The sequence below is a fragment of the Elephantulus edwardii genome, unplaced genomic scaffold (assembly GCF_000299155.1).
Source record: "Elephantulus edwardii isolate Elephantulus edwardi_28Jun2011 unplaced genomic scaffold, EleEdw1.0 scaffold00271, whole genome shotgun sequence".
NCBI lineage: Eukaryota > Metazoa > Chordata > Mammalia > Macroscelidea > Macroscelididae > Elephantulus > Elephantulus edwardii.
The window spans coordinates 2,267,864-2,283,878 of NW_006400021.1; the positions used below are offsets into that span (position 1 = coordinate 2,267,864).

Here is a 16,015-nt window from a genome sequence, read left to right on the forward strand (position 1 = left end):
GTGTGTCCTTTGCCATTCCCTATCACTCCTCCCTGAGAGAGACTTCACCCTGATTCATAAGGAAAAGGAGATGGGGTATTCTCTTAGCTACTTCCTGCTGAAAAGGGACGCTGTGGGTTTCAGGGTGAAGATCTTCTCTCACTACTCTAAAAGGCCCTTTTGGCAGTAGGAAACACATAGACTATTATGGAGATTGATTTTGGAATTTAGATGCACTCTTATTGATTGTGCTTGGCCATACCATATGTCACTTTTAAACTGTTCTTTCCCTTGTCTGTTTCAATTCAGTATACGTAATCTATCCAGTTTTTCTCAGTCTTACGCCAACCCTGATGTCAGTCACTTTCTACAACAGTGGCACCATGCAGTATTTGTCCTTTTGTGACTGAGATATTTTACTCAGCATAATGTCCTCGAGGGTCACCCATTTTGAATAATATTGCATTAGTTCCTTGTTTTTCAATGCAGTGTAGTAAGTCCTCCATTGTGTGAATATACCACAGCTTCCCTATCCATTCGTTTGTTGATGGGCACTTAGGTTGTTATCAACTCCTTACTATTGTGAACAAAGCCGTGATGAACATGGGTGTGCATATATCTGCTTGGATGTCAGTTATGGTCTCTTTAGGGTATATTCCCAGTAGTGGAATTGCTGGATCAAATGGTATCTCTATTTGCAACTTTTTGAGAAAGCACCACACTGCTTTCCACAGTGGTTGCTCCATTTTACACTCCCACCAACAGTGAACAAGGGTTCCACTTTCTCCACAACCTCGGCAACATTTGTTGCTTGCTTAACTTTTCTAATATTTACGGAATATATAACCTTTTAAGGAAGAAATGCGGTCATCTTTGAAAATTTTCCATTATATAGTAGTAGGTGTTATAAAGAATAATTAAGGAGAGGAGCTCTGGTGGCCTAGTGACAAGAAGCAGCGCTGCAATCCCAGAGTTGCACAGTTCGAATCCACCAGATGCTCTGGTGGAGGAAGAGGGGCAATCTCCTCCTGTGCCAGTTGGATCAGATTTGACGGTACACACACACACAAAATAAGAAATTTTGTTTTTTGTTTCTTTAAGAAAGAATAAGGAAATAAGAGTGAGAGGCAGGGAGCCTGTATTTAAAAGTTGTTAAAAGTGAAATCAAGGGAGCTCTGGTGGCCTAGTGGCAAGAAGCTGCACGGCAATCCCAGAAGTACGTGGTTTGAAAGCACCAGATGCTCTGCTGGAGAAGGAGGAGCAGTTTCCTCCTGTACCAGTCAGATCTGATTTGACAGTACACACGCACACACAAAATAATAATTTTTTTTAAAAAAAGTGAAATCAGTGACTCATAAAAATATGAGTGACACTGAAATATAGACTCTTAAGAAGATTTGTATGGTATAACAGTAAAGCACATTTGTATGGTACAACAGTAAAACAAGAGAAAAAAGTGCTTTAAAATTCAGCTTAATGGTTACTTTTGAAAAGAAGAGGGCCATGAAGTAGTTAATTTCTTTTGTGTGATTTTTTTCCCTTATCTGTGCAGTTTTTTCAAATTAAATTTGCGTGTGTTTTTATAATAAAAGTTTGTAGGAGAGAGATTGACTATTTTTTCTCCTGTTAGGTTTATTCGTAGTTATATATTTTCAAATACAAATTTATGCCCTTATTCTTTGTAATTCTTGTAGGATGAGTTAAGACTTAAACCTTAATTATCTGCATATTAATGGAGATAACCTGGATTGAAACTGAACATAGGGATCTTTGGTGGTGAAGCAAGTGTGAAAAAAATGTGTCTTAAAATATATAGAAGATTTGTAAGATATAAAATTTTTGCTTCTTAAAAAGATTGTTTCCTTACAGCCTGAGCTTCATGCCATTAAAAATATGTATGAAAATGAATATAAAATGTTTAATTTCTGAAATTGGTTTTTATAAAGTTAATGCTGATTAACTTAATTGATTGAAGATTTGATTTTTTTCACCCCATTGTAGTTGACTTAATTTTTTTCTATCATCTGTAAATCCAGCTTCCGTAACTGGTTTATTCCTTTGATCAAAAGGAGAATCAGGAAAGTATAAATCTTTCATCCTGATTAGGTTTAAAAGTTAATTTAAAAGTGAAAGGTTTAAATTTTGTATCTAATAATAGATATATTCTTTAGTTACAGTTTTATGCAGTTTATAAGAGCTCATGTAAGACTTATTTAAAAATAATTTCATTTAACTAATGGAAAAAAATTTTGTTTTAAACAGAATAAATTTAAACGTGAAGAGAAAACAAATGGATGGAGAATAGACAAAGCATTTCGTAAGTATTAAAGCCTTTTTTACAGAGTAATAGTATTTGGAAATACTAGTAAATGATCAGTTTTTAAAAATTTGATTTTAGCAAATTAGAGATTTATTTTGCCCCAATATTGCTATAGAAAAAAAAAAAGAAAATGTTTCTGTTTAGGAATCTGGCAGTTGCCATAGATCCAGGTGTGGGATTAGCTGAAACAGCAAAAAGCAGATGAACAGTCTTAAAAGGTTAATGAAGGACAGAGAATGAAACTGAAAGGTTTTATTGTTTCTGGAAGTTCCAGAAACAATACTCAGTACTGTATGTGGTTCCTTCCACTGGTCAGTCATTCCTTCAGTCAGCAACACAGCCTACCTTCTGTAATGAGCAGGGGAAATGAGAATCTTGCTTGTAGTCTTAAGTCTAATTTGATGGAAGATATACAGTTGATCAGATGTTTTTTAGACTGTGACTCATTTCTAAGAGGAAAATAGTACCTTTTTTTTCAAGTGGCATTTTTATTGCATTGTCAGGAAAGTCTAAAGAGGTAATAGTCTCATTTACACATGATTTCAAGAGTGATGCATACCTTTCAGCTTTTAATGTTGTCATAACATTTTTGTCTCTTTTTGCAGAGAAAGCCTTAGGGGAATCTTTATATTAAAAAAGACTCAAATTAAATGTACTGTTTATGTGGCTTCTGTGGTTTTTGGAAGATATGCTTTTTAAAATAGACCTGTAATTATCAAAAGGACTTCTGTTGATGCCATGGTTAAGCTTTCAATTGTTAATTCAGAGTTTGGCATTTGAAATCTTGGTGCTTCACAGATAATATGTGGGCAGCTTTGGGAGCCCTATAAGACAGTTCTGCTCTCCCCTGTAGGGTTATGAGCTGGAATCAACGTGATGGCAATGAGTTTTGATTGGTTATAATTGTAAGAGTTCTATAATTAATAAAAATATTATATATTCATTTAACAGTTTTAGTTTTAGAAAAGATTTAAATAGAATTTCACATGTATACTCATTTTATGAATAGACGCTAAGGTAGATGAATGAACCTTATCATTCTCAGTGTTATACTAGTTGCTTAGGGAAACCACTTTTAAAAAAATTATTAAATGTTATTAATTTTAATGAACATTTTACAGAGATTTTGGGTTTTCATTCATTCATTGTTGTCGGAAACCACTTTTAGGAATAATTATTGGAAGATCTGTAATATTGTGATCTACACTATTCTCCATTTTAGGTTATTTGTGTTTTAACAGTTTCTAATTAAGAGATGTGGTGATCCTGAAACTTTTAGAAAAAATTATGTTTAAAAAGTGGAGATTGAGAAAGGATAATTCACAATCTTACAGATATATGGAAAGGATCCATAAATATTTTGAGTTGTGAATCTGTTAATAAAGTCATTTTAATTGCTTTATTTGAAATTCAGTGATTTCAGTGGTTTGTAACAATTTAAAAATTAAATATTGTACTTTATTAGGAACTTCTGAAGAGGCAGTCTAAGCAAACTTTTTGAGGACCTGAGACACCTTTGACCATTAATTTTAAAATTTATTTATAATTTGCATACAATGCATTGTATGATTTGATGAGTTTTAGTGACAAATGTTATCACCATGCCACCACCACCAAAACAAGTTATAGGACATTTCCTATATAGCCCAGCAAGATCCCTTTGCCCCTCTTTCTAGTTAATATCCATCACTGTTCTCCTGTTCCAAAATACCCACTATTTTCATTTGAGTTGTCTTACATTTATTTAGGGAGCACTGGTGGTCTAGTGGGTGAGGAATTACACTGCAGACAAGTGTTTTGAATCCATCAGCTGTTCATTGGGAGAAAGATGGGTAGTCTCCTCCCATGCAATATATACAGCCTCTGAAAACCTGCTGGCTGGTCAGCTATGAGTCGGTTCCAACTCAAAAACATATACCAACAATAACACATGAATTTGTTCTTGAAAGTCTAATATATGTATTAGGTATTCTTGTTTTGTCGTCTTCTTTCACTCAGCATTTTCTTGATTCATACATGTTGCCTATGACAGTAGGTTTTGGGTTTTTTTTTTTTGTATTTTTGAGGGGTGTTTTCTTGTGTGACTGTACTACAGTGTATGGAGTTATTTTCCCATAATAGACACATCCATTTGCTTTTGATCTTTAATACTTTAAAAATCAAAACTTGAGAGTCTGTTTTCTTTTTTTTAAACAGAGGAAAAGCGCGCTTTTGACTTCGATTTTTTTGCTCATTTGCTTCAGAAAGTTCTTGCTGAAGAAGAGAAAAGAAAACAAAAATCAGTTAAAAGTAACAATTCAAAGGAGAAGAAACCCTCCAAACCACGGAAAAATGTTAAAGGTATTTATTTTAAAAGAATTTGCCCCTTTAACTTGTATATGATTATAATGTTATCCCCCAAATCTTTCAGTGCTCATTGGATGTAACTGGTTTTTCTTCAGTCTAGTTATCTAGGCCAAAATAGCATCTCCCTTACAAATTTTATCATTTACTTGGCTTGCCGATTTAATGTCTTCCTACCACATAGAACATGTTGTTATTGTTACGTGCTTTCATATGGTTCTGATGCAGCTACCCTGTGCACAGGAGAATGAGACACTGCCTGGCCAGCACATCCTCACAATTTGCAGCCACTGTGTCTCCCTGTTTTCAGTGATCCTCTATTTTACTGTGATGCCCTCCTCTTGGAATGGGTTATTCCTGATAACATGGCCAGTGTATATGAGACTAACTCTCACCATCCTTTGAAGCAGCATTCTGACTACACTTTTTTTAAGATTTTTTTAGCACAGTTGTAGCTAATAAAGGAGAATCAGGATTTTTAGTTTCATTTGTCATGTTTTATTATTCATCATCATTTTCCTCTTAGGACAAAAAAAACCTAGTTCAAAATCCTAGTATTAGGGAAAAAATGGAAGTATTTTGAAGTTGCACTAGAGAATATTGTTTAAGCATAGCTTATTTATAAAGATTAATATCAACATGTAGAAAATAGTATATATGAAGCTATTTAGGTTTTTAGGCTTATGTTTCCTTAATACTGAACTATTAAGAATTTATAATTTTTAACCGTCATGATTTTGGAACTTCAGGGAACCTTGTATGTAGGGTAGTCTACATTTTACCTCCTTTTTTATTTGTTTTCATTGTACAGAACCAGCCCCTCAGAATAAATAGTATTATCTCAATTTCAGAATCTTATTTTGATATTTCTTTCTAAACAAAAGTAATTTTTTAAAAAACAAGCAAATTACAATGAATTTCTTTTTTATGAGAGAGAGAGTTAGATAGATAAATAGATAGATAGATAATTTGTCTGCTTTGAATTCTTGGATTATTAGTAGTTGCATTTAGAATGAAATCAAGGAGTAAGAGAGCCTGTGTTGTGGATCCCCAATACTGCCCCCAGTTTCAGTAATTCAGTAGGGAATTCACAAGGCTCAGCATATTGCAGCTGCAGTTATGGTAAATATTTATTACAGCAAAAGGATAAACAACAAAACAGCAGAAGTGAAAGGTGCATCTAATGAACGCCAGGGGAAGCCAGACCCAAGCTTTTAAGGATTTTCCATCAGTGAAGTCATAGGATGTACTTAATTCTAATACCAAAGTCCAGCAACAACTTGTGAAATAGGGGCTATCCTTATTTTAAGCTTTTTTTTTCGGAACTGTTTACATATTTTGCTGGTATAGTCTGTAGTGTGCTGTGCTGCTAACCAAAAGGCCACACACTTGTAGTGGTTCATATCCACTAGTGGCTCTGAGGGAGAAAGACCAGCAGTATCCTGTTAAACTCTGCAGCCTCGGAAACCCAATGGAGTGTCACTGTGGCTAGGAACTGACTGCAGTAGTGAGTGAGTTCATATATACAGCCTTTGCCTCAGCATAAGTAAGAATTTCAGACTTGCCAGAGGAAAGCAGTTGTTGAGTGTAAACCGTGTTATTTGTACAGTTCAGGGGCAGTGAGACACTTTCATTAGTTAAGAGTAAGTGGGAGCTCTCCCAATCAAATTCTCTGATACTACCCACCTGTATAAGCTGAAATTCAAGAGTTAACAGTCCAGCTTGCTGTGCTCTTTCGCACACAGAATCAACCTAGAGTTCTTTTTTCTGATGTCTCAATAACTGCCATTTCATTTTCAGCCAATTTTATTTTACTTGCCTTCTCTAGCCTTAGGAGATGGGGATAGATATATTAATTCTTGTCATTTATCTGTTATAGATGTTAACATAACACATTGTATTTATTTTTTGTAAGTGCCTTTCAGAGAAAGTATTACAAGTCTGACAATTCTAAAATTCCTGGTAGGTTTTTTACAGAATAAATCAGATCTCATTTTTTTCAGTTTCAGAATCTTATCCTGATTTTCTTTTGGGGGGGAAAAAGTGGTGTGTATCAATAAATGAATGAAAATTCAGTCTTTCTCTAAACTTTCACTAAAGTCATAAAAATATATTTTTTAAAAAAATTTGATTATTTTTTTCTGTATACCTCCAAATTGGATCTGACTGGTACAGGAGGAGATTGCCCATCCTTCTCCAGCAGAACAACATCTTGTGGATTTGAACCACATCAAACCTCTGGGATTGCAGTGCAGCTTCCTGCCACTAGGCCATCAGAGAAAAATGTATTTTTGTGTGTGTGTGTGTCCCTGGGTGGGCACGAACTGAAAAATGTATTTTTAAAACAAAAGTAAATTTGTGTATTTTATTCTCTTTTATGATTAGATTTGTGTTTATATGTGTATATATGCATATAACCCAGAGTGTATCAGGTCAGTCATTTCCAAGTGTAAAAATCTAGTGATTTTAATTAGAGCTAGCATATATCTATTTCCAAAAGTTATATATTCTCCCCAAACCAAAACTACGTTTCCTTAAGTAGGATCTCTTCTCTCTGCAGTCTCTCATAACCTTAATAAACTGATAGCACTGTGCATTTGCCTATTCTAGATAACCTGTGTCAGGGAGGTCCCTCAGAATGGCTTATTGTGTCTGAGTTACTTCACTCATTAATTATATGCTTTCAAGGTTCATTTATGTGGTATGTATCAGGTCTTCATTACTTTTCACGTCTAAATAAGACATTGTACCACATTTTATTTATTCTGTCATCTTACAGTTTTGTTTTTTACTTCTTAGGTATTGTGAATAATCCTATAATAATTCTTATAATTGGTGTATACATAATTGTTGTGTTGTCTGCTTTCAGGTCTCTTGGGTATATCAGAATGGAATTACTATGTCATATTTGAGAAACCACCGAACTGTTTTCTGCAGTGTTGTACCTTTTTTACATTTTTTGTTAATGCTACTATCTTTTTCAATTGTAATTTGAGTGAAAGTTTACAAAGTAATTTGTTTTTCCATTCAAGAGTTGACCATTCTGCATTCTTACCAGCAGTGGTTTGAACCATTTGGAAATAGTTGAATCTTAAGGAGACACAGAAGACACAAGTTGGCGTAACAGACAGCTTTCTATTTTTTTTTTTAAGTCGTTCATGTTGCACATTTTATCCCTCACTTCCCCCTCCTAGTTCACTTTGCAGTGAAATAGTCAGATTTCTTGCATGTTGAATTTTGACTTGAGTAGGAGATAATCATCTACCCTATTTTGTATTATTTGAATGTGTGACTGAACCACTTCAGCATGATTCAAAGCCTTACTTGGCAGTAATACCCAGATACAAACTCAGGCTCAAGGTCATTGCCACTAAGTTGGAGCCAGCTCATACCTGACCCTCCAGTGGCGGGGGGTGGGGGCGGGTGTTTCCAACGGGAAGAGCTAGCTCATCTTTTTTCGACTGGGGACACAGTGGTTTCAAACCATCAGAGAGATGTAGCTTTTAGTTTAGCAGTGCAACTCCCTGCCCACTAGTTCAGTGGAGCTCCCTGGAAAAGGTTTCCTTTTCCCCTATGTCCTTTCTAACTCTCGATAATGTCTGTTTTCTGGTAACCTCCATCCTAGTGAGTGTGAGGTGGTACTAGCTCATGTTTTAGATTTGCATTTCTCTATCAGTGGTGAAAAATATTGAATATGCTCTTCTGAGTAGTAGGAATAACTTGGGCTTTAGGCTTTTTTTTTTTTTTAAACTTTTTAAAAATTAATTTTAATGAAAATTTACAGAGACTTTGAATTTCCATTCATTCATTGTTGCACTTTTCTCCCTGCCCTCCCCTCCCCCAGTACACTCTTTGAAAAGTTCCCCCATTTTTTTTACAATCCCTCCCCCAGGTCCACTTCACTATGCAGCCTTCGTTCTGGACTCCTGTCATGACAATAATACCTAATCACATGCCCCTTTTAAACAGTTCTCTCCCTCATTATTGAATACATTATACAGTATACATTATTGAACCCATGTTCCTCAGTCTCCCCCCAACCCCGATGTCAGTCCTGTTTTTTAACAGTGGCACCATGCAGTATTTGTCCTTTTGTGTCTGGGATACTTCACTCAGCATAATGTCCTCCAGGGTCACCCATTTTGAATAATATTGCATGAGTTCCTTGTTTTTCAATGCAGCATAGTATTCCATTGTGTGAATATACCACAGCTTCCCTATCCATTTGTTAGTTGATGGGCACTTAGGTTGTTTCCAACCCCTTGCTATTGTGAACAAAGCCGCGATAAACATGGGTGTGTGTATATCTGCTTGGGTGGCATTCATGATCTCTTTGGGGTATATTCCTAATAGTGGAATTGCTGGGTCAAATGGTATCTCTCTTTGCAACTTTTTGAGAAGGTGCCATACTGCCTTCCATAGTGGGTGCACCTGAGTTCTAGTCTTGATTTAATCAACTATCCCTAATATTCTAAGCCTTTTTCTAGAATTCAGTTCACACAGGAAATTAGGATATTAGATTCAACAATGTATACATTTCCGTCAGTCCCTTACAGATTTAGGGACTACCCTCCTGTCCCTATTTTCATGGGTACTGGATCTCCAAGTAACCTCTTGTTGCTAAGGGCTGGTCATGGTCCTCGAAGGAAAGAATGCCGTCTGCTGCCATAAAGTTAAATTTACAGTAGTGGTGGGTCAAATGGTATTTCTGTTTGCAGCTTTTTGAGAAAGTGCCACACCGCCTTCCACAGTGGTTGCACCATTTTACCCTTCCACCAACAGTGAATAAAAGTTCCAGTTTCTCCACAACCTTTCCAGCATTTGTTAACTTGCTGTTCTGTTAAATTTTGCTATTATTACTGGGGTAAGATGATATCTCATAGTTGTTTTGATTGGGCTTTCTTATTGATCTTTTGTGGAGATCATCTTATTCCAGCTTCGTTTATTGAAGAGACTGTCTTTCTTTAATAAATGGTTTTTAGGGAAGATATTTGATTAGCCATGAAGTTAATCTTGCTTTTTCCTGGAAAAATGTTTCTGTGGTGAACTCTAGTTGTTTTTCTGAACATAATTGATTTACTCATTTGACATGAATATTAGTATGTCTTCAATACTAAAGGCCCTAGAAATGTTTGTTTTCTCCAATTTTAAGAATGTTTCTTTAGGTTATTTATAAATTCATAACTGTTTCTTTTGTTTTCAGCGAAGAAAGTTGTCAGTGAAATAGTGAATGATGGTCCAGATGAGTCTGTGAGTACTAAAATTTCAGACACAGAAGAGCTTGAAAAGGATATTCAGACAACTGAAGAACAGCCATCTCTAACTTTATCACAAGATTCAGCCCAGATTACATTAGAATCAAACCTAAGGCAAAAGAAAAGTAGACGGCGGAATCAAGATAAAACTGAAGAGCAAGAAGTAGGAAATCTTTTGGAAGATGACTGTGCTCCATCAGGCCCTAAAGGAGAAAAACACAAAAGTGAGGTTTTTTTATTTGATTTTTTAATAAACATTTATAACGCTCATCCCTTCCTTGAGAAGATTTATACAATATGTGATAGAATGTAAATATTTTCTTCTAGATTGTAGCTATTAAAGTTTATTGATTGGTTATGTATTCATGGTACAGTTAAGCATGATTGTTTTTAACTTTGTAAAAGAAATCCAAGTGAAATAGGGAGATTTTTTTCCTTAAAATTTGTTTCTAAGATGTACTTCCACTGACAATAATTAAGTCATACATGGTAGTTTAAATATATGTTGCTTCTGTTTATTAATAGCAGATGTTTTACCTTTACAAAGCACCTCTCTGAACTCACAGTGACGTGTTTAATCTCTATAAGAAGAGCTATCAGAATGAATATTCCTCTTATTTTCTGTGTTTACTCCCTTAGACAACAGACATACTGACCTTTTAAGTAGCTATAGGATGAATGCTAAGAGTTTCTTTCCCATTAAAAGTTTACTTTGTGTGTTACTTAGAGTAGATAACCAAATAAAGAGAATAATACTAGCAGACCAAAACAACCTTACTATAGATTCATATAGTTCTTAGTCATCAATGTTATTTTTTTTTTTACTAAAGTTTTTTTAATAAGCAATTCTGAGTATTTATGTGTGTGTGTGCGCTTTATAAGCATTATGGTATTTACAACAACTATTGAGGGATAATACATATATAAATGGAACATCATCATAAAACAGACCTGAAATTAGTTTACATCCAGTTAAATTGCTTTCTAAATGTATTTAACTGTTACCAAATAACTTAAAATCTCTTCTCTGTGATAGGAATAAGTTATTACCTTTTAATATCAATATTTTCATGAGTTGATGCATTAGAAAGATTTATCAGCATTTCTACCACTTGGTAAGCATGTAATAAATGAGAGCTGTTACTATGATAATTAGGACACTTCTGAAAGATTAGATGTACAGCCAAACACATTTTGTTGCCTTACTAAATATGAAATAGCTCAATTTAATAAACTAAAATTTAAGCAAGATAAAAGGCAAAGTCTCCAGACTGCCATATGAATATTAGGTTATTTCTTAAAGTACAAAAAGTTGATTAAGGATTTATTATTTTTTTAAGATAAGATGCATATCTTATGTACAAGAACTTGCACGTTGAATGAATTATTCCTTTGTCGAAAAAGGCAGTACAGTATATAAATTCCTTTATGCTTTAAAAAAAATAATTGAAGAGATAATGGCTGTCATTTTTTAAAAATGACACATATTTGAATTCATAGGTAAATGTGAGTCTGTAAGGCCAGAGGTAAATGAAGGTGAATGTAGCGGCGAACAGAAGCTTTCCAGTGTACAGGACCCAGATGACATTGAAGACTTACCCTCTAGTCAAGAAATTGAGAAAAAAACAGACCATTTCCTTCCATCAAGGTATTTTCTACTTTATACTGGCTTTATTCAGAGAATACTGAAGTGTCAACTATGATTGTAGATCTGCATGTTTATATTTCTAGTTCTCTTGCTTTTTGCTTTGTGAAACTTTCTTGTTCAACACATACACATAGGACTTTTTTTGTCTTAGTGAAAGAACTCTTTTATCATTGTGTGATGTTTAGTTTTCTGACGTATATATTGACTGTCTTAATATTTTGTACATACATGGTTTATTGAATTTACTGTGTTCACCATGTTGTGCAACCATAATCAGTACCTATTTCCCAAATTTTCCACACCTTTAAAAAAAGGTTGGTTCCCCAAAACAAAGGCTATTTTTTTTCCTGCCTCCTGTTTTCTCCTGGTAATGGCTAAAAATTTTTGGTTTCTGTATATTTGCTATTCTAGGTATGTCATAAGAGCTCTTGTGGCCTGATAGGTAGGGAGTCGCGCTGCTAACCCAGAGATAGGCAGTTTAAATCCACAAGCTGCTCCAAAGGAAAAAGATGGGCAGTTGCCTCCTGTAATATTTACAGCCTTTGAAAACCTGCTGAATGACTGGTTAGCTATGAGTTGTTTCTGACTAACAGTGTTGATTTGAGATTTGTTTTTTAAGTGAGGTCATGCAATCATTGTCTTTTTGTGTCACACATCCAAGTTATAGCATGTACCAAGACTTAATTTCTCTTTATTTGAGTTGTATTATATGTATGAGCCACATTTTATTTACTATTAATTTGTTGAGGAACATTTAGATTGTTTCCACCTTTTGGAAATTGGAGCTAGTGCTGCAGTGAACTTTGGTGCATATTCAGCTGTGTTCTTGTTTTCAGTTATTTTGGGTAGGCATAGGAGTGGAATTGCTAGATTATATGGTTTGATTATGTAGATTTGATTTCCTTTTTTTTTTTTTAGGTACTGCTAAACTACTGTCCATAGTAGCTGTACCATTTTATAGTCCCATAAGCAGTGGATGAGTGTTCATTTCTCCATATTCTTGCCATCAACTGTTGTTTTAGACTTAGAGGGAATAGAGTTTTCTTTCATTGGTTTTGATTTGCATTTCTCTAGTGACTAATGATGCTGAACATCTTTTCATGTTCTTATTTGGTCATTTGTTTCTTTTTGAGGAAATGTCTATTCATATTAATTGCTCATTTAATGATTTACTTAGGTCTGTATTTGATAAATTACAGGAGAATTTTCTCCCAGTCTAGATATTGTTTCTTCACTTTGCTAATAACGCTTTTGGTTGAAAAAAATTTTTTTAGAGATATTAATGTGATAATATTTGTGTTTTGATGTGTATGTTTTTGGTATCATAGCTGTGAATCTTTTATTTAAAACTAGAGTGCGAGGCACTATCTTTGTTGTTTCTTCTAAGAATTTTCATTCTCACTTTGAGGTCCATGATCCATTTTGAGTTCGTTTTTATATGTAGCATGACGTACATATTTAGTTTTCATGATTACATGGGAAAATTTGGCTATCCTTGCACATTTATGAAAGAGTATTTTCCCATTAAATGTATTTTGCACTCTTGTTTAAAATCAGTTCACTATAGATGTATGGGTTTATTTCTAGACTCTAAACTATTTCTAGACTTTTTCACTTGATATGTTTTCATTTCCTTAGTAACCAACAAGATACCATGTCACTATCAACCCAGTCTGCAGAATGTAGCACTTCAAATTTGCCACCCTCAGAAGCTGGAACCAGTAGAGTATTGTCTGAAGTGAATAATACTGAAAGTTGTACAGAAGAAACAAATGTTGACCTAAATAAGAAGTCATTGTAAGTTTTGTATGGTAGGATTTACTGATATATTTTTACTATGGCTAGAGTTTGAAACTTTTTATAAATTTTAAAATGATATTAATGCTTCTTTTAGGAATCTCTGCCATGTACCCACTGTCATGAGTTGATTTAGACTCAGGTGCTCTCTCTTCATCTCAGTCTAGTTTTATTTTGCATATTTTTTACAATCATGAACTTAAGGAATGTTTCACATTATTTTTTAAGCTTTATTTGATATTGGTTTGCTTACGGTTTGTATACATTATATTTCACACAATCCTTCATTCATATTGTGTTTCATACAATTACGCTCATGCATTATGCTTTATAAAATCAGTCACCATTGGACCTTGCCAATCATTACCCAGTCTTCTCAGGTCCCTCCCTGATCCCTCCCATTTCCTTCACCCTTTCCCTCCATGAACCAAACTGTGCAACTCTGTGGTTTCACCCTTACCCATCCTTACCCCTCTGCTTCCACCTTTTCCCTGCTTAGGTCCCCATACTTGTTTTACTAGTTATCCTTCTATTTTTATGATAATGCTTTTCAGTATCTTCAAGTTGTGTAGTATTTTTTGAAATCATTGCTCCTGAGTGCTGCATAGTATTCCATTGTGTGAACGTAACACAATATCTCAGTCTTTTCAGTTGTTGTTGGCCATTTGGCCTGTTTCATGTTCTTGCAATGGTGAATAATGTTGCTATGAACATTGTTGTACAGTGCTTCACACTTTTTAATTTATTTTTTAAATTCTGGTAAATATATAACTAGCAAAACATCACGTAAGCAAATTAAATATATAGTAACATGTCTTCACATTAAAAAACCCATTTGCATTTCATTTTTGAGACTTGTTTGTACCATTACTCTGATCTTGGAAGCCTAATATTTACTATGAAATTTTAGTTTTATTACGATCACTTTATAGGGTGGTAGCCTTCTGTTGTGGACTGCACAACATGCTTTCCCAATTTATAGTTTGACTTTTTGACTTACCTAATGATTTCATTTTTATGTTGTCAACTTTTCTCTATCATCAGTCCCAAACTTAAAAAAAAAAATTGTATTTGTTCACTCATACACACTTTCCTTCATTCACCCCAATTTCTCTTGTAAGATTATTAACTGTCGTACACATGGTTTCTAATTATTCATTCCTTTCTTTCATCCCATTGTAGTATATGTTATCCGTTCATTGTTTTCCTGCTCTTCTCTGCTCCCATCTAAATCCTAATATTACAATAATGAGTTTATGCAGTATTTGTCCATTTGTGACTGAAACATGTCACTCAGCATAATGTCTTCCAGACTCATCCACATTGTGTAGTGTATTATGAGTTCATTATTTTTTTTTTAATTTTAATTTAGTTTGTTTATTTTTCATTTCAGTGAACATCTACAGAGATTTTGGAATTCCATTCATTCATTGTTACACCCTTCTCCCCGCACAAACCCCCCCCCCCTTGCTCCTCTCCTTGAAAAGCAAAAGAAAAACTCCCTCATTGGTACACAATCCCACCGCACCTCCACAAACCCCACGAGTTCATTATTTTTTAATGCTTTATAGTGTTCCATTTTGTGAATGTGACAAAAAAAAATAGGAAAAAAATTAGAAGCTCTAATATATGACATGATTAGACTTTTAAGCATAGCTAAAAACCTACAGCCCAGGAGAATATAAAATAGATCAAAGAGATCTTCCAAAAATCAGATCCTTGTGTACATCAGAAAAACTTCTCCAACAGAGTAAAAAGGAAGGCCACAGACTAGGGAGAATATATTTGCCAGTTACATAGCTGACTGATCATTAAGGTATACAGAATATGCCAGCACATCAATAAGAAAAAAGGCAGAGGATCTAATCTCAAAATAGGCGGAAGAGATGACTAGAAAACTTCACTGAAGAAGAATGTCAGATGGCCAGCAAACATGAAAAAATGCTCCAAATTGCTAACTATTAGAGAGCTACAAATCAAAATAATTACCTTACCCCAGCAACAAGAACAAAATTCAGCAGGGCAACAAACAGCAGCGTTGACTAGAATGCAGAGAGATCGGAATTCTTATACACTACCGGGGGTAATGTAAAATGCTGCAACCACTGTGGAATACAGTATTGCATCCTCAGACAACTGGAAATAGGAATACCATTTGACCCAGCTGTCCTGCTTCTGGGAATATATGCCAAAGATACCAGAATTCCAAACTTTTGAGTAGGGAGCTCTGGTAGCCTAAACTGTAGGGAGCTGCTGCTGCTAACCTAATGGTGCCTCTCTAGCAGTTCAGATCTACCAGCTCCTTTGTGGGAGAAAGAAGGCCAGTTTCCTCCTGGACCATTTATAGCCTCTTGAGAACTTGCTGGAGGGTCACTGCCATCAAGTTGGCAGTGAGCTTGAATTTAAGCTTTTTATTTTATTTTAAAGACTCCATTTCAAGAATAAATATAATGATGTATCCATAATGCTCAAAATTACTAGCTAATAGATGCAGATTCAAATAATTATTTGTCATCTGTATGGTTTCATTGCCAGGACCCGTCCCTCCTGGCAACATGTCCAAAGTATGTCAGACGAAGCCCCAGAATCCTTGCCTCCAAGGAGTAGCTTGGTTTAATCCTCTCCAAGATGAATTTGTTTGTTTTCCTGGCAGTCCATGGTACATTCAGTACC

The 16,015-nt window shown here is 34.8% G+C and overlaps 1 protein-coding gene across 1 annotated transcript in view; it reads left to right on the forward strand.

Moving 5' to 3' along the window:
• BDP1 (B double prime 1, subunit of RNA polymerase III transcription initiation factor IIIB) overlaps positions 1 to 16,015 on the forward strand; it is a 124,632-nt gene that overhangs the window by 29,957 nt on the left and 78,660 nt on the right. The window contains exons 8-12 of the mRNA XM_006900046.1: positions 2,242 to 2,296; positions 4,496 to 4,639; positions 9,846 to 10,121; positions 11,398 to 11,545; positions 13,184 to 13,342. Of these exons, the coding sequence (XP_006900108.1) occupies positions 2,242 to 2,296; positions 4,496 to 4,639; positions 9,846 to 10,121; positions 11,398 to 11,545; positions 13,184 to 13,342 (782 nt within the window). The remainder of the gene's footprint in view (positions 1 to 2,241; positions 2,297 to 4,495; positions 4,640 to 9,845; positions 10,122 to 11,397; positions 11,546 to 13,183; positions 13,343 to 16,015) is intronic.